At 43.2% G+C, this 13436-nt stretch overlaps 1 protein-coding gene across 1 annotated transcript in view; it reads right to left on the reverse strand.

The window, feature by feature from the left end:
* LOC110157783 (general transcription factor 3C polypeptide 1) overlaps positions 1-13436 on the reverse strand; it is a 44562-nt gene that overhangs the window by 17424 nt on the left and 13702 nt on the right. Inside the window, exons 16-32 of the mRNA XM_020922164.2 lie at positions 11783-12220; positions 10600-10748; positions 10012-10109; positions 9839-9935; positions 8101-8284; positions 7046-7136; positions 6326-6458; positions 5718-5802; positions 5456-5520; positions 5260-5365; positions 4719-4861; positions 4334-4476; positions 3741-3825; positions 3505-3617; positions 2302-2361; positions 642-735; positions 225-397 (exon numbers count right to left, since the gene is read on the reverse strand). Coding sequence (XP_020777823.2) covers positions 225-397; positions 642-735; positions 2302-2361; positions 3505-3617; positions 3741-3825; positions 4334-4476; positions 4719-4861; positions 5260-5365; positions 5456-5520; positions 5718-5802; positions 6326-6458; positions 7046-7136; positions 8101-8284; positions 9839-9935; positions 10012-10109; positions 10600-10748; positions 11783-12220 — 2257 coding nt within the window. The remainder of the gene's footprint in view (positions 1-224; positions 398-641; positions 736-2301; positions 2362-3504; positions 3618-3740; positions 3826-4333; positions 4477-4718; positions 4862-5259; positions 5366-5455; positions 5521-5717; positions 5803-6325; positions 6459-7045; positions 7137-8100; positions 8285-9838; positions 9936-10011; positions 10110-10599; positions 10749-11782; positions 12221-13436) is intronic.

Raw genomic sequence — 13436 nt, forward strand, 5'->3', positions numbered from 1 at the left:
TAGTAGTGTAGTAGTAGTAGTAGTAGTAGTAGTAGTAGTGTTCTGGGCAGTGGTACCTGTAGTAGTGTAGTAGTAGTAGTAGTAGTAGTAGTAGTGTTCTGGGCAGTGGTACCTGTAGTAGTGTAGTAGTAGTATTAGTAGTAGTAGTAGTGTTCTGGGCAGTGGTACCTGTAGTAGTGTAGTAGTAGTATTAGTAGTAGTAGTAGTGTTCTGAGCAGTGGTACCTGTAGTAGGAGTGGGAGAGCTGGTAGGACATGGGGAGGATGGGCAGGGCTCGGTTCTTCTTGGGTCCGAGGCTCTGGTTCATCCTGCGGCGGTTCACCAGGCCTCTCCTCCTGCACTGGACGAAGACCTGACACAGCAGCTCCTGACTGTAGCTGCTGTACACATGAAAGATCTGCAGCAGGAGACAGAGACGAAGAGCTGTGAGATGGACGACAGAGGAACCACCTGCTAGGAGCTCCACGACACAGCCTAGAGACTCTTGTACAACCACTACAATCTAAGTCATGTTTTTGATGGATGTGGATGTGTAGAACATTTCAGGTAGAACAATATCTCCAGGGTTTCGGTCCCTCCACTTAGTCCTAGCCTGTATGTATGTGCATGTTTTAGTGATTGGGTCTCAGAGCTGTGTGTACCTGGAAGGACCGGGAGCTCTTCATCTGAGAGTTGGTCATGGCCAATGTGCTCTGGATCAGGTTGTGCAGGACGATGGCGTGGATGTCCTCCGTCCTGTGGACACAAATACGCAAACACTGTTCATTCTGATGCAAAGGAACAGACTCGATACCGACAATGATAAGAACACTAATAATAACACTCTTTCTTTGGACAATAGAATGTCATTGGGACTTGACTTGGACTTGAAGGTCAGTGAATTGAGACTTGACTCAGAAGACCTGAGGTCTGTGACTTGAGAAGATTTGATGCTTCTCCAAAAAATATATATGTTTTTAGAAAATACTTTTCTATAAATGCAGAACTGCATTTTAAAGGAACAAACTGGAACATGTCTGTCCTACTTCTCTGTTTGGTACTTTGGATGGAACTGAAGTACTGTGAGATGGTATCCTCAAATGTAATACAATAATATACACTACAATACAGAAATATATAGTACAATACAGCATGTACAGTACAATACAGTAATATACAATAAAATACAGTAAAACAAGAGGAAACTACATAGAACAGGATCCATCCATTTCAGTGCAGATTACATGAAAAAAAATTTAAACTCTTAATTCTTTCTGTTCTAACGGTAATGATTGGCACTAAAATCTTTTAAAAAGAAAAGTTAGCATTTCTACAACTCATATATAATATATAAATACATACTCATATATAAATATACTAAGACTTTTAAAGTACAGTTCAGTTTAAAAGTCACATAAACTGCTAAAATCAAAGCTATATTTGGTACTTTGGTTTAAAGACTTGAAATGACTTGAAGCTTAACGCAAACGACTTGGACTTGACTTGGATTTATGGGCCAGTGGCTTGAGATTCGACTTGGAGTCGCCTGTATTTGACTTGGGACTTGACTCGGACTTGAGGTTAAAGACTTGAAACTTACTTGAGACTTGCAAAACAACGACTTGGTCCCAGCTCTAAGTGAGTGTGACATTTGGCTCCAGCCAAATGACGCTCATCGAGGCTGGCATTTATAAGGGCAAATTTAATGAATGTTCATGTCTTCATTTAGGGACGCAGCAGATGGTGCGCTAGTTATGTCCTTTTATACTAGTCTATGTGCTCTTACACTTGTTCTGATACAGCTCCAGATCATTCTAAATCCATTCAGGAAAGGTTCATTTCTGTCCTGTTAATGGGACTTCTTTAGTATCCATACCTGCTCAAATGAGTATCTAGTTTTAGCATGGATTAGAACAGGGGTGTCCAAACTTTTTTCATCAAGGGCCACATATCTAAACACAGACGAAGCAGAGGGCCGATCGGGGGCCGCAGACTGATGCTCAGTACAGGGAATAATTGAAATATGTGCATATTTAACACGTTAGAATGAACCATCAGTCTTTATTCATGCTAAGATCCTTAAAACCACACACTAAATATTCAATATTAGCTTTATCCAGGTAGATTCTCAAAAAATTTGCAGTAAAAAAATATTTTTTAATTGACGCAAGGTAATTTGGGCCAATTCACCTGGAAATCTGAGGGCCAAGAAAAATGTGTCTGAGGGCCGCATTTGGCACCTGGGCCATAGTTTGGACATGCCTGGATTAGAATCTCATTTTGGATCCTTTTGACTGTCCTAGTTTGTCCCACAGCACTCACCGTCTCAGAGTGTCCGTGTCACAGAGTCTCCGCACATTATCGATGGCACAAATTTTGAACCTGTTCAAACAAACACAGAACAAACCAACAACTTCAGAGAAACTGTCACTTACATCAGATGCTAGATTAGAACTTGGAAATGTAAAGATAATCATTAGAGCTGCACAGTATATGTATTATTAAAGCAAAATGAGATATGTCTGTACAGTACAGTAACATTTATATTATATTTATATTTGTGGTCATACCGGCTTGTCAAAGCCTGATCTCGTCAGATCTCAGAAGCTCAGCAGGGCTGTGCCTGGTCAGTACTTGGATGGGAGACACTGGGAGAATCAGGTGCCACAGGGGGGCCAGTCAAAAAAAAAAAAAAAGCTGTGTCCTTAGGCAAGGCACTTCACCCATATTGCCTAGTATGAAAGTGGTGTGTGTGTGAGTGATGGTGGTGGTCCGAGGGGCCGATGGAGCAGATTAGCAGTCTCACTTCCGTCAATCTGCCCCAGGGCAGCTGTGGCTACAATAGTATCTTACCACCACTAGGGTTGAAGTGAATGAATAATGATCTGTAAAGCGTCTTTGAATGTCTAGATAAGCACTGTATAAAACTAATGCATTATTATTATTATCATTATTATGTATATTGAAACAATATTTTAAAGGTGCACTACGTAATTGGACTGCAGATCTCCATGGAGAAGTTATTGCTTTCCTGAAATGTTCCACTGTATGGCATTTAACTAATCTACCTCTAAGGAGACAATCGGGCCAAGTTACAGATCAGATCTGTGGAGAGTTAACTGCATTCACAGAGAGACTGCATGTTGTTAAGATTGAACCCTCGTCAGGGAAATTCATTCTCTGCATTTGACCCGTCTTTCAGCCAGGGGCAGTGAGCTACTGTGCCTCGAGATCCATCTCCAGGTCATGGGCTAGTCTTGGTCCGGACTACATCAGATGGAGGATTTGACCTGTTGTGCATGTTTAGTTTGATGGTGTGCCCAGAGGAAACCCACCCACACACAGGGAGAACAAACAAGTTGACATATTTAATGCCATACTGTTGAAAAAGCCAGGCGATAAACACAGAGTTACACAATGTACTTTTAATGTATCCCTTCCTGAAGATACTGTATATCAGTTTGTAGTCTGAACTGATGTGAGCTGTTGTGCTTAAAGTCCCTGAGTGTGTGTGTAATGTCTTACTGAGAGAAGAGCTCCTCCTTGCTGTCGGGGATGTAAAGCTCATTCAGGTCTACAGTGGAGCTGAACTTTTGTCTGAGCAGACGCACATACTCTGAGAAGGACTGTGCACACTCCTGATGGACACAGCACAGACCAGAGTAAGGTTAGGAAAGGGACAACTATGAGACATCTATCTGTTCGCGTTATGGGGCTATTGCCGGGTTTCAGATGGCATGTGTATGTCAGGTTTGACTGACCTCAGGGCTGTCTGGGTCTTTGGGCAGGTTTTCCTCCAACAGTTTGAGCAGAGCATTGTCCTGGCCCACCTCCGCCAGACAGATCCTGCAACACACCAGTCAAAGCAGGCTGCCATTTAAGAAAGACGATGTTCAATGCTAACCCAGAGCTTTTGTTTTCTACAAGCAGATGTATGCAATACTTCACATTCCTACCAAATGTCTTTTGGACACATTGTTGCAGACAGGCTTATTCTAACACATGTGGGTCATTATTACATGTTGATCATTGGAATAACCCCAAGTAAGTACACAGAAGTGAGAAGATATGAAGTGAGTGGAGATATGAGGGCGGTGAACAGAGAAAAGATTTTAGGAGCCCTCAAGTCTCACCTACAGGACAATAGAAGATTCCTCTAACACGCAAGAATCACAATTTTGCGAACATAAATGATGAAGGAGAATTATACAATAGTTAAAGGCTCATAAAAGTGCATTTTACATAATATGTCATTAATATATTAGTCCTGACAGCCCATAGCAAAGTATTCCATAGCAGAGTACCACATAACACAGTAGCTCATAGCAGAGTACCCAGTGGAGGGAGCACCCACCTGTAGTTGAGCATGGTTTGGGGGTTCTTGAGGATGTAGCGTGTGCGGCGGCCCACAGCCAAAGATGTCTTATCTCGAGACTTCTCAAACTCTTTGTGCAGAACGTCTCTCACCACACAGTACGGGACGAAGGGCCTCTTGAGCTGAGCACAGCAACATTTGAGTTTTTAAAAACAATGTGGAGTGGAGACATTACATTAAGATTCAGGGTATGGTACACTTTATTGTCCCCCTAGCGAAATTTGACCGATCCTTCAAAACCACTGGTGCAAGCTGTCAGGAGCAGTCTCCAGATGTTGAGGTGGAGGGTTTGCCCTCCATACTCCATACTATTGCGTGTATCTGAATGCAGGGGTGGTGTGTGTGTGTGTGTGTGAGACAGTACCTTGCTGTTGAGCAGGTTAGCGGCCACAGCACACAGCATCATGAGTGAGTCCTCCTGTAGGGACCAGTAGACTCTCTGCCGAGTCATGTGCTTCAGAGCCTCGTGGTCGCGCTCATCATGGGCTGAGCTGCGCTTCTTTGCCTCTGTCGGGGGAAAGAGCTGTCACAAACACACCATCTACCAGTCTACCAACATCCTATTGCCTTGGGATGGGACAACATCTCACAAGATCCCACATTTGTAGAATGATTCTTTATGTTTATTTATTTGGCTTAGACAAAAAAAAAAAAAAGTTGAGTTACACATTTTGAGAAGCTGTAACTCCAAAAAGCGGTGCTACAACGACAGTAAATGTATTCAATAAATGAAAACTGTGTGGCCAAAATAGTGAGCTAAACAGCAGCATTCATTTATGATGGATGATGTCAGAATGTCTGTCTCACTGGGTGGGGGCCCTGAGGACCTGCTGAAGGGACTACTGTATGTACTATATGTATGTGACTGAGAGTTTGGATGTTGTTAGACAGATTAAGGCACATACCCTTCTTTTTGCGTGGGACCTTCACCACCTCCTTCTTTTGTCTCTTCCTCTTCTGCTGCTTTCCTCCCATCCCCTGCTTCTTCCTACAAGCTGGTTCCTCCACCACCTGCCCCCACCAGGGTTAGACCACACTCATCACTCATTACACACTATACACCACTGCACACTGTAAGAGCTAGAGTTAGGGACATGGTACCTGGACGTCCTCCTCAGTGATCAGCTTCTTCTTAGGGGTCAGATAGCTGGGCATGGCAGACCCTTCTGTTTGACACAAATACAAACACAGCACAAAACATGGGCCCTGGTGCATTTACACAATCAACTGCACATTAAATACCAAAAGGAAAAGACATTTCATAGCTGTAACTACAGTATTGACCTGGCAACAAAAGAGTTTCATTAAAATACACTGTTATACTAAATTTACAATGTGGTAAACACACTAATGGAACCCTCACCTGCTTGGAGAACCATCTGCAGAGAGTTCCTACAGAGGCTTTTCAGTCGCACCTTTGTGTCCGTGCACTCCAGACCAGTGTGTCTCTGCAACAGTCACAGAAGCATGTGTGACAAGTGTAGAATTATAGACCTGTTGTGCCTGTGTCTGTTATAACATAATCTATGACGCCCATGGGTCCTTATGTTATCATCTAAACATGTTAATCACAATACTGAAAACTACGCAGATTTCTGAGCTGGAAAATTACTGTGTCCAACAAAGTGTGTACATCACAGTGGGCGTGTACCGGTTGAGGTGAATCGGAGCAATGATGTCTTGAATACAGAGGAATAAAGATGACTCAAACATGCACAAATCACTAAATACAACTTCAAGAGGGTGAAAGGAAACAGCTGGAGATTGGCCAATGTGAATTTTTTGAGCCAATATCCGATATTTGTCCTGCTGCTGTGGCTGATAAACGAAAATATTTGTCTATATTAATATTTAGCTTTTAAAATCCATAACATGGCCCACACATGTGGCTTAAGTTGAAGTAAAGAACACAGATTTTGTAGAAACAACAACAAACTGTGTTTATGTGGAGTGAGATATCACCAGACTTACAGGTTTGACTGAGAGCAGGTGGTTGGTCCACAGCCAGTTCCTCTTGAGATGAGCAAAGAACTCAGAGGAGAGGCCTCCTGCTCCTTTCCCATCACCGGGAATAGAACCATCATCCACCACCTCCAAGCTGCCTCTGTGAGGATCACAATGTCATTACAGTCATGTCAGGGCAAATAGTCAGTATAAAAAGGTTCACAGATATTGGGCACTGTTCTGTACACTGGTTAATGGTTTACATTTTTTAAAAGTATAGTGTTTCTAATCATGTTGTCAAGACACTAACTAAATTTGGATTCTAAGGAATAGACTCAATACTGAACTACAATACTGATTCCAATACCGCAGTGATAATAAAAAATTTAATATTTAGACAATAGAATGTGAGTTTCATTTTTCATCATTCAACAGTAGTAGTTTCTTTTCTATTCCCATGTGTTTTATATGTGTGTAATCCCTCAGTGCTGCAGGTGGGTTCCATAGTGGTCCATGGGTGTATACAACTCTATGAGTCTATGTGAATGTGACTTTTAAAATTTTCGGTACTTTTGACAATGCTAATTGGCAAGACATGTCTTTAGTCAACGAAGGATTTCTTTAGTCGACTACAGCCCTGTTAGCTTGTTTGTGCAGTACATTACAATCAGATCATTACTGTTAGTGTGTGTTGGCTTGTACTCTGAAGTCCTTGTATGTGTGGTGCAGAGTAGCTGGAGCTCTTACTTGATGAGGTAGGACATTCCCACAAACACAGAGCGGTCCCTGACAAAGGAGGGGTCAGTCTCACCCCCGTTCCTCTTACTGCGGATCACACCTGGAACACACACACACTCAGTCCTGTGTTCACAAAGTAACAGTGTGTGTATTTCACACACATGAACTTTGTTGCTAGAGCTCATGAAAATATGAAGAGACACAGAAGATACAGTCTAATCACACTTTTGCAAATCTAGATATAGAAATAAGACTTGGACAAACTTCATTGATCCACAAGAGAATTTGTTTGGACAATTTCAATAAATTAAATTTTTTTGAGTAAATCATTTTGTAACTTGAAGTGTTCATAATTTGTATCATTGCTGATCTAATGTAAGTGAGTAAGTACCCGCTGGTGTGATCTGAGCTGGATGCAGGGTTTCTCAGAGTACAGTTAGAGTTGTGCTCGATTAGTGAAGTTTGAACTGAGACGCAAGTCCCCGTATCAAAGCTCAGTGTTTACATGGATTTTGGAAATTGTGCTAATATCTGAGGAAGTCAGAATCTGGTTTAGTGGGCGTGCCTGTAAATATAATACAGCTTTTTGTGTTTGCAGAAACCTAGTAGGATACTGGACCTAGTCACAGATCCCTCTGGATTAAGGATGGGACAAGATCTCGTGCCACAAGATCTCACGTGACAAAATTAGCCACAAGACAAAAAATTATCTTATGAAATTTTTTCCCCCTTATTTTGCTTGGATTAAAAAGGTTAATTTTGCTGATTAACTCCTCTTGAGAAGATGTAATACCAAAAAGCATGCTATACTGCTATAATGTAGTGCTATAATGACACCAAAACTGTCAAATTAAATACATAAAAAGTGAAAGGCACAATTTATTTATTCAAATTTTATCAAAATCTTGTCTTGTCTCGTTTTTGTGAGCTAAATCTCTTGACATGTCTCATCTCGTAGAAATTGTCCCATCTCTACTCTGAATATTTCTTGCCACATAATCTCGTCAATCTGAATTTCATCACACGAGCCCAGTGTCCCATCTAAGCAGCCCTGTGTGTCGTACCCAGAGGAGTGTTGAGGCAGACACACATCAGGTCGAACCAGAAGCTCTCGATGTCCTCTGCAGTGTTAAAGGTGTAGCGTCTCCTCTCAAACGGCCGCTCTGGAGGCTCTGTCACCAGCCAGTAATGAGGCTCTGATCTGGTGGTGTCCACGATGGTGGCGTGGCGCTTCACATAGATAAACACCTGAAGGACAACACAGGATTCAACACCAACCAACAGCATTCTGCTCGTTTTGTTCTATACACGGAGGGATTAACCTGGTCAGCAAGATGAATTCTCACCACATTTGTGAGTTTGTGATTGGGCAACCAGTGAATGGAGCTAATGTGGAAATGCCTGTACATACTTCAGCTTATTCAGACAGAAATCCAGACTATTTAGTGGGTGAAAAATGTATCCATCCACCTTTCTGTCTTTCTATCTATCTATCTTTTTATCTTTCTATCTTTCTTTCTTTCTCCTGTCCTACTCCTGAAGGGAAAATGAGGAAGGATAGGATGATGATAGAGTGAGAATGAATCAAATTCGGCATTGAAACTGAGCAAAGATCATGGTCTAAGTAGTTCCCTGTGGTTTTTAACTATATTTCTGTACTATAACTAATAATTTAAAGGGCCCATCTCGTGCAAAATAACTCTTTTCACATTGTATCTTTTGCACATAAACAAGCACAATTTGGGTTTTGGAACATCCATTACACAATAGTTCTGAAATCTTACTGATTTCTTGGAGACAGTCACAGACCAGGAACTATGAGAGGCCGACTATTGCTCCTCACCCCGCCCGTCCTGAGAAAACACAGGCTCCGCCCTCCAAACGTGACGTAGGCAACGTGTGAGCCGCCCTTCCGGTAAAGTATTAATAAACACTAGTAGATAAACTTATTATATCGTGTACACTGCAGTGTAGAATAATGAGCTTATGCTGCCGCTTTTGTTTAGGTGTTCATGTGGGAATTATCAGACGATGCGGGGTGGAGGTGGGGCTGAGGCTGAGGCGGTGGAGCTGAGGAGGTGGAGCGGGGGAGGAGGGCATCTTCTGCTACATCAAACACGTTATAGATGTATCTGCCGCATCATCATTGTAGCAGCTTTAGTTCCTTCTCACGTGGGAGGGTGACAGAAATACGCTGCAATTTGCTTAAAAAATGCCAAATCAATCTAAAAAAAACACTTCAGCTACATATACAAGACCCACACATCACTCTTAGAAGGTAGAAAGGTCTGAAAAGTTGATTTAGCATGAGACAGGCTCTTTAGCAGAAGCAGACTTGTAATTCGAGGCCCTGGGGAAGACCCAGGACACGCTGGAGGGACTATGTCTAGCCTGGGAACACCTTGAGGTCCCCCCAGAGGAGCTGAAGGAAGTGTCTGGGGTGTGGGAAGTTTGGGAGTCCCTGCTTAGACTGCTACCCCCACGACCCAGCCCCGAATAAGTAGAAGAAAATGGATGGGGATTTGTAATTCAATATATTGTGATGGCCCACGGTATTATTGTGAGACTTTTGACGATATAATATGATGATGATATTTGAGTTATTGTTACATCTCTAGTCACTATGATACTTGCGATTAGAATTCCCAATATAAAACTTTTCTCCAAATTGAATTCTACAACTGCTAGCCTCAGTGAGTTTGATTTGACAGGATAAACGCTACGGGTGACGTCACACTCCCTTAGTCCACTTCATTAGAACATGTCAGTCAGTCTGTTGGTGATAAAGTCCTCTGAACATACCTGGTCCTTGTCTCTGAACTTCTCCAGAGGCCCAAACTGTATGAGGCCCATGTAGGCCAGCTTCACCAGGTTCTCGTAGAAGGAGAAGATGTACCTCCTAAATGAAGGACACGCACAGTTATAAGTTGGCGTGTGGTGCATAGAAGAGGAGCACAGATGATAGGAAAGCTCACCGTTTGTACAGCAGTTGTCTCTTCATCCGGGCTGGTAAACATCTGACCAGGTAGTGCTGCTTCTCCAGGTCGTTCAGGTAGTCCTCCAGACCATCCACCTGACCACAGTCATGTTTAACCAAGGAAACAAACGAAACAAATGATAAGGTAAACAAACGATAAGGTGCAGCTGTCCATACGAGGGGCTGGTACGTTGTTGTGATGATGTTTACGGCAACATCAGTTCCCACTGGGCACCACAGTTTTCTAACGCAGAACTCAGCAGACTTGTTTCTTTGATTAAGTCACTTTAGATAAATAATGCCATTCAAAATGTCCAAATTATAACATAATGATGCAAGGTGTGCCAAAGATTACAACTATAGCAGACACAAGCACAAAGGTGTTCTTTAAGTGCTGACATGTGGCCAGCTTTAAATCTGATCTACTTTTTTTTTTAAATTGTGAATATTTTGGGATGTTGGGTGATGGTTCCAACATAATTACAATAGATGACATTGAGTATTGGTTGTTTAAGCTCGAGACTGTGCTAAAATGAGTGCAGGAGGTGGCAGGAGTGGTGGTCCTTCATGGTGGGTGCTGTCTGACCTTGTAGTTGACTTGGATGACCTGGATGAAGATGGACAGAGGCAGACAGAGAATCAGGTCTCCCAGCATGACCCAGCCGCTGCTGTAGTCCTTATGTAACTTCACTGGAGGGATGTACTTCTTCCACGGCTCCTCCTCCTCCAAGTACACTGGACAGGAGAACGCAGCTATGTTTAATGGTTATACCTTTTTTGTTATTGTAAATGTTGACTTTAATATAATATAACAAATGAAATTGTAATTTGACTATATTATTCTAAACTATTACAAAAACGAGCAGCTATATTTGACCTACTATACAATAATTCATACAGTGACAAAATATAATGATATATCGCCAATGTTACGGCCCCAGGCCTTGGTTCTAATTCGTTTGTGTGATTTTTGCCAAGTTCTCGATTCCTGCTTGCAGGAGCCCTGGTCTGTGATTGGTGGGGCAGGTCGACGCCCACCTCACCTGCAGCCACCTCCCCCTATTTAAGGAGATTACCAGCACCTGTTCAATAATAATAATATATTATGTTAAATAACAGTAATAAATAATAAATAATTGTAGTCTTTTACTTATTGTGACTTCAATGCACATTTTCAATTTGAAGACAATAAATCTCACAGTCCACCATTCTCTACAAAGTTTCACCTTATCAACTGCATGAGTTTTGTGATCAATGAAAAATAAAGAAATCAATTTCCTTTGGGATCAAACATGTCGGACCATCTGTGCATCTACTGTATGTATCTATGTGTCTGTGTATGTGTCTGTCTGGTGTAACTGTGTGTCTGTGTGCCTGTGTATCTGTGTGTGTCTGTGTGTCTGTGTGTGTGTGTCTGTATCTGTGTGTCTGTGTATCTATGTGTCTGTCTGTCTGTCTGTGTGTCTGTCTATGTGTCTGTCTGTCTGTCGGTGTGCCTGTGTGTCTGTCGGTGTGCGTGTGTGTCTGTCGGTGTGCCTGTGTGTCTGTGTGTCTGTCGGTGTGTCTGTCTGTCTGTCGGTGTGCTGTGTCTGTGTGTCTGTGTGTCTGTCTGTCTGTGTGTGCCTGTCTGTCTGTCTGTCGTGTGCTGTCTGTGTGTGTCTGTGTGTGTGTCTGTGTGTGTCTGTGTGTCTGTCGGTGTGCGTGTGTGTCTGTCGGTGTGCCTGTGTGTCTGTGTGTGTGTCTGTGTGTGTGTCTATGTGTACAAGTACCTTTGATTTGTGGGTGTGGGTCTTCCTCTTCATCTCCCGATACTGACATATGTTCAGACCTGGAGCAGATGTCCTCTTCTGGCTCTGCTCCTCCTGCACCCTGAGGACCTTCCTCTGCACCCCGGGGTCCTTCTTCACCCTGGGGCCCCTCCTCAGCCCCTTTGACTCCCTCCTTCCCACTCTGCAGACCCTCTTCAACACCCTGGGACCCATTCTCAGCATCTTGGGGCCCTTCTTTTACACACCAGGCCCCCTCCTCCGCACCCTTGGGTCCCTTCTCAGGGTCAGAGGGGTGGTTGGGCTTGGACTTCTCAAAGGTCTGTGTCTCAGGGTTGTGTCTCAGTGGGTGTCCGTAGACCATGTACCACAGAAAGTTATGAACCACGCGCATCCGGTGCATCTTGGGCTGGTACCCGAGCGACTTACTGAGCCCTCGGACTGCACACAGGGACAGACAGGGACAGACAGGGGACAGGGAAAAATTATGACATCAGAAATTTAAAAGGGTTGAAGTAGCTTATAACACATGCATTCATTACAAACACATTAAAGTACCTGTGCCTGATTTTAACTCATGTATTTGAGCATAATGTGTCTTGCACAGTACAGGTATTTTGTAGAAGCAGCTCCTGAGGTCAAAATAAGTCCACTGTGTACTGTTTGCATCTGTAATTTTGTTCGACGCCATTTGTTTCTGTACATGTCAGACCACAGCTGACAGAACAGATCAGGAGTGCTTCCATATTTGAGCAGATTATGCAGATTTTCTTGATTAACTATGTGCAATACTGAAGATCATGTAGACCATGTAGACCAGGGGTGCTCACACTTTTTCAGCATGCGAGCTACTTACAAAATGACCAAGTCAAAATGATCTACCTAATACAATACTTTTTTGGACCCTCCCCCACAGTTTGAGAAGCTCTTCTTTAAGAGAACTTCCTCTGGCACTTTACACAAAACTGTGAAAAAAGTGAAGGAAGATTTTTAAATCTGTTTTTTAAAGTTCCAAACTGGAGTTGCATTCTTTTCTGGTTTTGCAGTGATATTTACCAGCCTCTGCATGTTTACCAAACCAAACGCACATCGTGACAAACACAGATGCATTTGTGCACTTTTGTTAGACAAACTTCAGCCAAATGTGGCAGTAGGTCTGTTCTGTAGATCCGCTCTATGCTGTAGACCTGCTTTGTGCCAACACTGGAACACAAATTTAGACTGGTTTTTGCTTCACGTTTGGTCTTGCTCTTCTAATCAGCCGCACTGTGGGAGGGGCTTGTGTTCGCTGTACGCAGGAAGGAGCGAGAGCGTGAAAAGGCGAGGGGCGGCGTGCTGACGTGAGGCAGATGGACAGGTAGGATGTTTAGGAAGTTGAACCTGCCCTGTGATGCACGCTGGTACACGAGGGCACACGCTGTTGCAGACGAGCCGTGCATAGGGAGCGTGTGTGTTTGTGATGTGCCGTAGAGTCTCCGCGGGTTTCAAATGTGCGCACAGGCTGCACTGAGACGCCCCACACGCTCCTGCACCCGCTACAAGTTTATTACCAACAGCAGCGGCCGTAATGAAATATGATCGCACTTGTTGAGTGTCAGACCTCGAGTGAGAGACAAGACCGAGTCCAAACGCGAGTCCGAGAGGAGACACGGCGATC

The sequence above is a fragment of the Boleophthalmus pectinirostris genome, unplaced genomic scaffold (genome assembly GCF_026225935.1).
Source record: "Boleophthalmus pectinirostris isolate CB_2022bp ecotype Guang Dong unplaced genomic scaffold, ASM2622593v1 HiC_scaffold_22, whole genome shotgun sequence".
Classification (NCBI taxonomy): domain Eukaryota; kingdom Metazoa; phylum Chordata; class Actinopteri; order Gobiiformes; family Gobiidae; genus Boleophthalmus; species Boleophthalmus pectinirostris.